Source organism: Trachemys scripta, chromosome 19, assembly GCF_013100865.1.
Source record: "Trachemys scripta elegans isolate TJP31775 chromosome 19, CAS_Tse_1.0, whole genome shotgun sequence".
Taxonomy (NCBI): domain Eukaryota; kingdom Metazoa; phylum Chordata; order Testudines; family Emydidae; genus Trachemys; species Trachemys scripta.
The window spans coordinates 18821914-18832914 of NC_048316.1; the positions used below are offsets into that span (position 1 = coordinate 18821914).

At 56.9% G+C, this 11001-nt stretch overlaps 1 protein-coding gene across 1 annotated transcript; it reads right to left on the bottom strand.

Annotated features, from left to right (window-relative positions):
- Nucleotides 1-1406: 1406 nt before the first annotated feature.
- On the bottom strand, nt 1407-9289 carry LOC117867873 (ephrin type-A receptor 8-like). Its single transcript, XM_034753268.1, has 4 exons — nt 6995-9289; nt 6005-6195; nt 4770-4925; nt 1407-3927 (listed from the first exon to the last, which is right to left on the bottom strand). Exons 1-4 carry the CDS (start codon nt 7220-7222, stop codon nt 3813-3815), a joined length of 690 nt encoding a protein of 229 aa, XP_034609159.1. The 5' UTR covers nt 7223-9289; the 3' UTR covers nt 1407-3812.
- Between the last annotated feature and the right edge of the window lie 1712 nt (nt 9290-11001).

Here is an 11001-nt window from a genome sequence, read left to right on the forward strand (position 1 = left end):
GAGGGTCTGTCTGCTTGGCCAGCTGGTCCCCCACAGCAGGACTGATTTCAGGAGACCCATCTACAACCCCTGGTTTGTTTCTAAGCAAGTAGACAACATACCTGGCCTGTGTGTCACTCTTTGGACTCCCCTAACCTTGAGCCCATGCAGCAAAACATCTGTTCCCGTCTGATTAATTGCCCTGCCCTTCCCGCTGCTGCTCCCCAGGGAGCCCAGAGATGTCCTGACAACACAGGTACATGGGAGCACGGGTGACCTGAACCTGCCAGGCCCACCTGAACGTACAGTCACCCGGCCCCTTTGCCCTGCGGCCTGGCTGGCCCCTTCCCTGCAAGAACATTGGATAATCTGAAAAATCAACTGTCTCTTCTGGCTTCAGCGCCCAGTGGGGCCATGCTAGCTGGGAGATAAAAACACACCAGGAGCAGCCCCTCGGCCTCTGGTGGGCTAGCCCTGGCAGGATTGTTTTTCTCAGGAGTCACAGGGAAGGGGGAAGGGAGAATCATAATGTTACAAAATTGGAAACTCAGGTCCCTTGTGACAAGTGGGGATGGGGGGGGGGGGGCATTTATCTAGTGGATGGCTATTAGCATGGACACATTTGTTTAATTCTCAAATGTTAATAATACTGCACCTGTGCAGTGGGCTCTGAATAGTATCCCCATATAACCCCATGGATACGTCACCCTGCGCGTTGCACGCTTAGCTGTCAGCCAGGTACAGTCTCTAACACACGTAAACTCCCCTGGGGTAGGTACTTGCTTTTGGATTGAACGCCTATGGCGAAACCCCCTACATCTGGCAGAATGTGCACGTCGGCTTTATGAATCAGTGCAACGTGGAAGCTTAACAAACACCCTACCGCGGCCCGGCAAATCTCTGCTCCCCACTTCCTGGGGCGAGTGATGCTTTTGGTGGGCATATGAGGTGACTCCTCCATCCCACCACCACCCAGGATGAAATGGGATTGGACTGTAACAACAACAGCAATGACACTAACTCTTCTGTTCCCAGCCCACGCGCACACACACAGACAGACACACTCACGCTATGCGCACACACACACACACACACACACATAGGCACATCCATGCACACACATGCTATGCACACATGCGCATCACACACACTCATGCTACACACATGCATGCACTCACACACATATGCACATCCATACACATTCACGCCACGCACACACATGCACACTTGCACTATGCACAAAATGCACATGCTTACACTCACACACACACACGCACATCCATGCACAGGCAGGTCTCCTCGGGCAGCCCCATGCCTGCTGGAAGGGACGGCAGCAGCAGCTTGTGGATCCCTAAGCAGCTCCACCAGCCCGTGTGCCCCATGGGAGCAGCCCTGCACGACACATTGGTCAATAAGAGACAGAGAAATGTCAATGGGAAGAGCTGTATTGTCCGGGAAGCGGTGCAGACTCTGACCATAAAACAAGGGCAAAGAAGAGAGAGGCAGGGGCCATGTAGCAACCCTCTGTCCCTGGGGACCAGGGCCCATCCAGCAACACTCCTCTTCCAGGCACCAGCACCTGGCCAGCAACCCCCATCCTCTGGGACCAGGGCCTGTCCAGCAATTCCCGTCCCGAGGGGTTGGGGCTGTCCAGCAACCCCATCCCCCATCCCTGGGTACCAGGACCCATCCAGCAACCCCCCTGTCCCTAGGGACCATCCACCAACCCTCTGCCCTCTGGGAACCAGGATCTATCCAGAACCCCCCCACCCTTATACCTCCCATGTGCCGCAGGGTGGGTAAGGCCCAGATGACACCCTTCCCCCAGGCGTTCCATGTGCCGCAGGGCGGGTAAGGCCCAGCCGGCACCCTCCTCCCCCGGGCGTTCCGTGTGCCGCAGGCGTAGACTCCGAGTACACAGCCCCCAGGATTGGTGCGTGAGGGGTCTGAGTGCACAGAGGGTGGAATGGAAGTAGAGCCACATACTGCATCTAGCCCTCGTTGGAAGAGCTTCCATAGGAAGCAGTAGGGTGCCCACGACATAGTCCCAGAGTAGAATTGAGATGCAGACGCCCTGGATTGAAAACTAAACCAAGCCCAGGAGGGTTCAGTTTAGCCAGGATTATTGCAGACTGGAAAATGGCTTTAACCCCCTCCCCCCACATCCCACCATCCTCCAGTTTCTCTGGCGCTGCTGGAAGGTGACCTCGGGCCAAATCCCGCTGTCACACGTGCTGATGTAAATCCAGAGGATCTCCACTGGAACCACCGGAGCGACTCTGGAGTTCCTCTGCTGTCACTGAGAGCGGATCGGCGGCGTGGGTCTCAGACGCACGAGTAACAGCAGCGTCGGGAGGAGCTCTTCTCCCCTGCCCCAAGGAGTGGGGTCCCTCAGCGAGCTCTGGCTTCACGCCCCCTTGAAGAGTCTTGGCAGCGCGGCCAGCCCCTGGGCTGGGCTTTCTGTGCTTTGAGACCATTTTTGCGTGTCTAAAGTCCGATGTAGTAAACCAGCTTTGAACATGGTAGAAAACCGTATTTACAAAGGGGAGCGAGAGGCCGGCTTTCCTCTCCAGTCTGCTCCAGTCCCTCCGCTTCGAGCACATCTCTGCCTCGGGACAGCTCAGCGCGTCCAACCACCTCGGCGCACTGGCCTGCTGCCTTCCGGGGGCACGCTCACCAACAGGGGGCGCAAGCAAGGAGCTGGCGCAGCTCCTGGCAGGGTGGCCTGGAGAAACCCTCACCTGCTGGGCAGCCAGGATGTGACAGCTGAGCAGAGCCTCGGGCGGGGGCCTCGTGTGTTCGCAGGTCGGCGTGCTGCTGGGAGCGGTGCCGCTGGTGACGGCCTCCCCTGGAGGCCTGGCTGTTAGCACAGCAAGGCAGACTGGCTGCTGGCAGCCCCTGGCTGGTTTTAGGCAATATGAGAGTTCAATAAACCCCCCTTGGACCTGGAAGAAGACATGACAGGACCGTGAGAGGGGACGCGGCCCCTCATGCGGCGGAAGCCTGGCCTCTGCTCTGTTGGGGCTCGGGGGGGAAACCTGAGCGTGTAGCCCTCAGACATATGCTCTCCCCTGGCCCTGGCCTGCCTGCGCTAGGTTCAGTGCCGGTGCATTCAGGAAGTGGTGACTTCCTAGCTGGTTCCGGGTTCTCCTTTGACAGCACTTCTCACATCTCCCCGAGCACGCGCCAGCGCTCTGGGCCCCTCTTCCCAGCGCCAAGGAAGTCCCGTCTGCTCACAGCACCAGCAGAAACTACTGCAGGAGGCTCAAGACGTCCGGTTTTCCAGTGACCCTTCTGAGAGCAGGGCAATGACCCTGGAGGGGCTGGTCTGGAGGTCCTGGGTAGAGCAGGGTGGTGGGAGCAGGCACTTGGCTGTCTCTGCCATGCAATGGTGTGGGAGGCCTTGCAGGGCTCAGAGCTCCAGATAAGCCTCCAGGCAGTACAACCGCAGCTCAGACACAGTCGGCAGCAGCACACGGAAGAGACTTGCCCGGCTGTCAGTCAGTGTGACTCCCTTGGCCGGGCCCAGCCTGGGCGGTGCGCCCCTTCTATTGCACTGCTCCTAGCGAAGCCAGGCTAGGAGCCCCGGCCCAGCAGGGACCCAGGATGGAAAAGGAAGTGGCCTGCCCTGCGCTGGAGGCTGCTCCTACCCTCAGCTGGAGGAAGAAGCCAGAAGATTCAGCAATGTACCCGGAGCGCGAATCCCAGCAAGGCAACGGAAAGCCACAGAGACTCGAGGTTCTGGCTCGGCGCGTCTCCCGCCGGCTGTGCTCGCCACTCTGCCAGGATCGGTGCTTTCGGAACGCCGGCTGCTGGGTCTGGGGAGCTGGCGATTAGAGATGCCGCCTGGGGACACTGGTGTTCAGCAGCTGAGACCTCATGATTTGGACGCTGCTCAGGATCTTCTTCTGGTGCCCCATGAGGGTGATCCCCAGGCTCCGAACGTCACTGTGAAAACAAAGGCAGCGTCAGACCGCGGCTCCCCCCGTGCTGCAGGCCAGGCCACGGGGCTCCCCCTCCACTGGCTCAGCTGCACTCGGCTGCCAGCGGCGGAGCTGCCGTTGTCTGGTCCTGAGGGGCTGACGTGCTGTTCTCGGGAGTGAGCGGCTGTCAGTGTCCATGGCCCACCCCAGGGCCACTGCCCCCGCGCCGTCCCCAGGGGGAGAGGGAGGCAGAGGGGAAGTGGCTCCTGACACGCTAGGAGCAATGCTCTGAAATTGGAGCTGCTCACAGATCACCCAGTCAGTCACACGGACAGACGGACAGACAGCCCTGTCCACTCGGCAGCTTCTCCGAGGTGTCCCTGAAACTCCGATTCGTCCCCTCCTTCTGCAATCACGCTGTGAAATGGTCTGACGGTCGCTGAGCTTCCACTGTGCAGCCTCCCGTCCAACCCTGCTGGACACACCAGCTGGTCACACACTGAGCCCTGTGCACCCACACGGAGCCCTATGCACACGTGCACACACACAGCCCTATGCACACGTGCACGCGCACACACCCACACACAGCCCTATGCATGTGCACTCACACAGACACAGAGCTCAGCATCACCTTGGCGCATTGGCTCAGGACTGACTCATAAAGAAGAGCACCGAGGAGAGAGGCACTGACTCCACTTCCTTCAGTATTTGGATTTTCTCCCCTCCAGGTGCTAACTAGGCCTAACACTGCTGAGCCTGTCAGGTCTACAGAGCCCAAGGTAGGAGGGCAGCAGACAGTGATGGGGGTGACGGGTGCTGCCAGCACTTCATGGCCTACATCAGTCACTTCTCCCCCTTCGTACTCACTCGATGTTCATCCGCATCACCATCCCCAGCGAGGAATACCCGGCCACGGCGAAGTTCTCCCGATAGCGCCCCAGTTTGATGGACTCCAGCCAGTCCTCCACGGTAAAGCAGCTCGTGAAATCAAAGACGCCTCTGTCAAAGGGAGTTTGGGTGAACCTCGAAGACAAGAGAAAAGGCATAAACTTAGCGCTCAGGGGCGGATCAGCGAGTGGAGCCTGTGCAGTGGGGGATGGCAGCCCGACGCCCCAACACTATTCTACCACTGCACAATTACCGCTCCCCACGGCTTGGGTTTTCACAAGAAGTGAAGGTCGGGGCCAGAGCGCTGGAGCCCTCTCTGGTCAGGCAGAGCCAAAGAGCGGGTTGCGGGAGGGATATCCACAGTACTGGGCATGCACTTCGGCGCCCGTGTATATTTTGTGTGGAGGTGGGCTGTGCATGTGAATCCAAGGGTGTGAAATGCAGCCGCTCCTCTCACGGCTGAGCGTGTTTTCTGTTCCTGGCTGGTGCTAGCCAGGCCTGCGGCCATGACCGCGCTGAAGCCATAAGCCCACCCAGGCTGGGAGGCTAGTGCGGCTCATTATGGTTATGGCCTGGACTGTGTTAGCCATAAGCTCTAGCTTGGACAGCGGCTTTAAGTAGTTCTCTGTGGCTCTGACCCATCTGTTGTGTTGCCCGTCATTGTGGCATGTGAGTGCCTGACGTGGCCGGTGCCAGCTCAGAGCTTGGGCTTGGCTCGGTCTCGGGCTGTCTCGCTGTGGCGGTGAACGCGCTCGCTGTCCGCTCTGGCTTGGCATGAGGCTCTAGCCAGAGAACAGGCCATAAAGTGGCCAATGTTAGCCAATTGTGGCAAGAGAGTCTCTCACCAATTCACCGTGGCTATGATGCACTGGCTGGTGCTGGTGGGTGAAGAGTCTCTCTGGCTCACCATGGCTATGAGCAGAAGGTGCTGAGATCGCCTGCGGAGCTCTAACTGTCTCATTCTGGCTGTGGCCGGCCTTATCAGGCTATCGTGGTTGTGGCTGGCCTTAGTGGTTCACCGTGGCTGTGGCCGGCCTTACCGGTTGCTCGTGGCTGTGGCTGGCCTTACCGGTTCACCGCGGCTGTGGCTGGCCTTACCAGTTCACCGCGGCTGTGGCCGGCCTTACCGGTTCCCCGCGGCTGTGGCCGGCCTTACCGGTTCCCCGCGGCTGTGGCCGGCCTTACCGGTTCCCCGTGGCTGTGGCTGGCCTTACCGGTTCACCGTGGCTGTGCACTTGAGATTCTCAGGGTTGCGGATGAGCTTGTCCAGGATGCTGACGACCTGGGAGAAGCGTGGCCGCTCGCTGCGATCCTTCTGCCAGCAGTCCAGCATGAGCTGGTGGAGGGCTGTAGGGCAGCCCATGGGGGCAGGCAGGCGGTAGCCCTCCTCCACTGAGTTAATGACCTGGAAGGTAGGTTTGCTCGGGGTGAGCCCACAGCCCTCCCGGAGCGCACTCTGAGATGGCCTGGTTCTTCGCTCCAGAGCTCTGTGGAGCCAGCCACACACTGAAGCTGGCAAAGCAGCGACCAATGGCTACTGGTGGTAACAGGGACCTGTTCTCCGGAGGTCTCCCGCTGAACACCTGCCCTGGGGCTGACTGGCTCTTTGGGCCAACCCCCTCCCACGCGCCAGCCCCCTCCCTTCCTTTGTCTTATTCATCTCGGCAACCCCCTAACATAACCCCACCTAAAGCACATGAACAACACGCAGCGGGGCGGGGACCCCCAATAACACACCATGGGGCGGGGCCCCCAGTAACACACAGCGGGGCAGGGACTCCCAATAACACACCATGGGGCGGGGACCCCCGATAACACGCTGCAGGGCAGGGACCCCCAGTAATACAGACTGGGGCGGGGACACACACTATGCGGAAGGAAGGACTGAAAACACATTGATATTTTCACACAGAGAATTTGACAATCCCCCCTCACGGCTCGGCTGAGCTCGGCATTCAGGCCCCAGCGTTGCCCCTCCCAGACAGCGTAAAGTCTCGAGCTCCATTCCCAGGGGGTTGCAAGGAGAGGCAGCATCGCCTTTTGCCCCGAGAACTACACTCTGGCTTTGGACCCCCCCCAGTGGCCTCCATCTCGCCGTGAGCCCCCACAACCACTCAGTTAACAGGAGGTGCCGCCCCTAGCAGAGGGAGGGAGGGAACCGGCCTGATACCGGCCCAGCCGCAGGCAGGACGACGCTCACTTACATCCCTGTTGGTCATGTTCCAGTAGGGCCGCTCCCCGTAGGCCAACACCTCCCACATGACGACGCCGTAGCTCCACACGTCGCTGGCCGAGGAGAACGTGCGGTACGCAATGGCCTCGGGGGCCGTCCAGCGGATGGGGATCTTCCCCCCCTGAAACACAGAACACAGGGTAACCGTCCGTGACAGGCTCCATCCAGGGCAGAGCTGGCACCTGGGCAGCAAGGCCATTCAGCAGGTATCGCCGAGAGCCAGGGCAGGAGCTGGGGTCAGGCAGGCATGGGGGATGTCCACTTGCATCAGCCTGGAGCCTGCCATTGGCATCTCCATGACTGCCAGCACGCCCAGTCTGTTACAGAGACCCGCCGACTCTGAATACACCATGGAGTCTCCCGGGTCTCCCAGCCAAAAGCTCCCGGGCCTGATCTTGCTTAGCCTAGTTCCCTGAGGCAGGGATCTCCATTCTGTCGGTGCTGAGGGTCCAACCCCCAGCCACTGGGTACCACACAACGTCAGCCCTAAGAACCAATGGACCCCGGGCGGGGCCTTTCCCAGTGTAGCGCTGCTGGTGGCGCTATACAGACTGAGCCTAGAACAGGCAGCTCCCCACCCACCCCCTAAGAACACCCCCCAGCTTTCTGGTTCGGTGACTGGCACCAGCAGCACTGCAGGGCCTGAACGGAAATGGTCTCCCTTCCTTTCGCTGGGCCGGGGAGCTCATCTAACTGGGAAGGGCATGCGGTTCCTCCTCCCTCCCGTGAATTGTTAGCAGCTCCGTCCTCTCCTGGGCCTTGTCTGCACTGCACCCGTAATTCACCACTGGTAGCAACAGCAGGCGCTCTAGTGTAGGCGGGTTCAGGCATTTCCACCACCGTGTCAGCTGCCCCAGCTCAGAACAGGGTTAGACAGAAGACACGCTGAGCCCTGGCCTGGCTACGTGGGCGCACTCCCAGGCTGAGCGACATATCCTGGCTTTGCCAGTGCAGATGCAGCCCTGCCATCCTGTCCCAGGTAACTCTGGAGCAGTTAGTAATGGCAGCATGAGAACACGGGATTGGCTCCTAACGCCACACTCTGGGCAGGCGGTGATGCTGAGCAAATGTGTTCATTTCAAATATGACCTGACCTCAACCTTGGTAAAGGGGCTGAATTTTAAATACCATTTCTTGCCCCCGCATCGGGCTCGAGACCGGACGTGCACCCATCACTAGCACCTGCTGAAGCAAAGGTGAGTGGAGTGTGTCTGCTCGGGACATCTGGAAACCCTCAACTAGTGACTCACTCAGTGGCAAATGCCCGTGTTGGGTAAAGCTTGTTCTAGTCTACCCTAGAGTGCCCCCAATATATTCAAAGCAAGGGCACGGGGCAGGTGGGAGATCTGGAAACTGGAGCAGGATTGACAAGGGCCAATGACCAGCTCGGGGCTCGTGTCATGTGACACATCCCAGCCCTGCCAGGATAATCTTGTGGTGTCACCAAGGCCGAGTACGGAGAGTTTTGCTTGCATGCAGGACTGAACCTGAAAGCACCGAGAATTTAGCCCGGCTGGTGGAGGCCTCCACCCCCAGGTGTCCCAGAGAGCTGGATATAAGAAGACAATAAGGCAGAGAGAGGGCTCATGTTTAGACTCCTGAAAGCCTAGACTCTGGGCCCATTCTCCCTACACCTCACTGAGGAACGCAGCCTCTGCCCTGAAGGTGGCTGGTGTGGCGCTGCAGGGTGTCCTGCCTGCAAGCCCAGCAGGGAGAACAAGCCCAGAAATTATTAGACACTGGAGGATGCATGTTTATCCCGGGGGAAGGAGCAGCCAACCACAGAGATCCTTGGCTTTTCGCTCTCCCTCTTACTTCCCTGTTGCGTGGATTAAGGCAAGACATGAAAGACCAGACGTGCACACATGCAATCTATGTTAATAGAACGCTGGTTAGATTGCAAAGTCGAGCACCCAAAGGTTAAGAAATGTCAGCATTATGGTTACACACGAGGCCTTAATTCTACACCTTTGTGTGTCCATCCCGTGCACCGAATGAGGCAGGGTCCCATGGAAAATATAGTATGTGACCATGTTCCTACAGACTATCAGAATGCAAACCATCACCTTGGCCAACCCTTCAGGGACTGGAGCAGGAAACCCTCCAGAGCTGAAAGCATGAGCTAGTGTTGGTAAAGGAGACCCATACCCACGGGGAGCGGGCTCAGAGGGGGACACATGACTCAGAGTGGCGCTGACCAGTGGGTTACGTATGGAAATGGGGGTCCAACTGATGTGCAGGCAACTGAAAATTTGACATTTCCTAATTTTTGCGTACTTGACTTTGTAACCTAAACAGTGGCTCTTAACCTTTCCAGACTACTATACCCCTCTGATTTGTCTTGCGTACCCCCAAGTTTCACCTCGCTTAAAAACAACTTGCCTACAAAATCAGACATAAAAATACCGAAGTGGCACAGCGCACTATCACGGAAAAATCACTACGTTCTCATTTTTACCATATAATTATAAAAGAAATCAAGTAGAATATAAATCTTGTACTTACACTTCAGTGTCTAGCATATAGAGCAGTACAAACAAACCGTATGAAACTTTAGTTTGTCCTGACTTTGCTAGTGCTTTTTATGGGGCCTGTTGTAAAACTAGGCAAATCTCTAGATGAGCTGACATACCCCCTGGAAGATCTCTGCGAACGCCCGAGGGTACGTGTGCTCCTGGTTGAGTACCACTGACCTAAATTATGTCTGCAGTGTTGTTGTAGCCCTGTTGGCCCCAGGATATTAGCAAGACAAGGTAATTGACCTGTGTTGGTCCAATAAAAGATATTACCTCACCCACCTTGTCTCGCTAATCTAATGTATGTTCATGTAACATAGCTTTTGTTTGCAATTTCAAGATTTTCTTTAAAAGAAAAAACAAATTTTGTGATGTATAATTGTGTCAACTCCGCCGTCACATCATGCATCACCAGCAGGATTTGAACCCTGAACTTTCATTATTGTAGCACATACTTAAACCACATTACCCGCAATATGAGGAGAAGGCTGCCAGCTCAGAGGGGAATGGGGTGGGCTCTCTCCCCCGTCCCATGCCAAGAAGCGATGGGCTCCTGCCCCATGTGGTGCCCCTGGAGTGGGGGATGGGCTCCTACCCCATATGCCAGGTCTGGGAAGGAGTGTGGCCTTGTCCAGCTCTCGTCCTCATTCCCAGCACTCCGGGGGCTCTGGCAGGTCCCTGGTGGAAGCTGGGGCTTGTCCTTAGAATGTTTGATGGGGAGTTACTATTCTGGCAAGCTAAGCCATGCAGGCCGAGAACGGAAATGGTGATTTTTATGTTTCTGTCTCAGCCAAACCTCAACAGAATTTCATGGGACAAGCAAAAAGCACGTCTCTAGCTCCGGTGCTTTGCCCCGGTGGAATGTCAAAGGCCTGCAGCATATAATGGAGGGACGAGAGCTCCTCAAAAAAAGGTCACAAGAATCTTCTATACCAGAAATGTTAGGTTACCTAAATCTAGGGGGTCACTGCTAGCTCTTCCTAAAATAAGAAATCCTTTGCTCCAGCCAGCAATGGGACTCAATAACTTTAAACAATTTTTTAACTACTGAACCAATCTACTTCAAACTCAGCTTGTTCTGTTGATCTCACTGAGATTAAAACATCAGGCCAAGCCTGAGCCTGTATGTATGTAGCAGTGTGGCAGCGTTTGTGTGAAACTCCCTGAGACAGATGAGTTGTTACCTCCCCCAGTTACACGGGAGATGGGAGGAGAGAGGCGCTAGGGTATGAACTGAGCAGCCCTGAGGCCAGAACCAGATTGGGAGGAGGATTAATCTGACACCTGCCCCCCCCAGAAGAGGGTGATTCGGGGACTCTGCACAGTGTGTGGACTGTAATTGAGAGCCGGCTGGGAAAGGTGCCAGCTCTCACTGTGCTGTAACTCCCTCCATGTACGGCTGTGTAAGAAGCGAGTTTGTATTATATGAAGTGTCAGATAATGTATAATGGTCTAAAGGGCT

What these genes read in the sequence shown, in the direction of transcription:
- LOC117867873 (XM_034753268.1), bottom strand. Translation starts at nt 7,222, where the DNA reads ATGGCCTTGCTGCCCAGGTGCCAGCTCTGCCCTGGATGGAGCCTGTCA. An exon ending in TGCACAGCCACGGTGAACCG is followed by an intron (nt 4,926 to 6,004) that starts GTAAGGCCAGCC and finishes CTTGTCTTCGAG; the next exon opens with GTTCACCCAAACTCCCTTTG. An exon ending in GTGATGCGGATGAACATCGA is followed by an intron (nt 3,928 to 4,769) that starts GTGAGTACGAAG and finishes TTGTTTTCACAG; the next exon opens with TGACGTTCGGAGCCTGGGGA.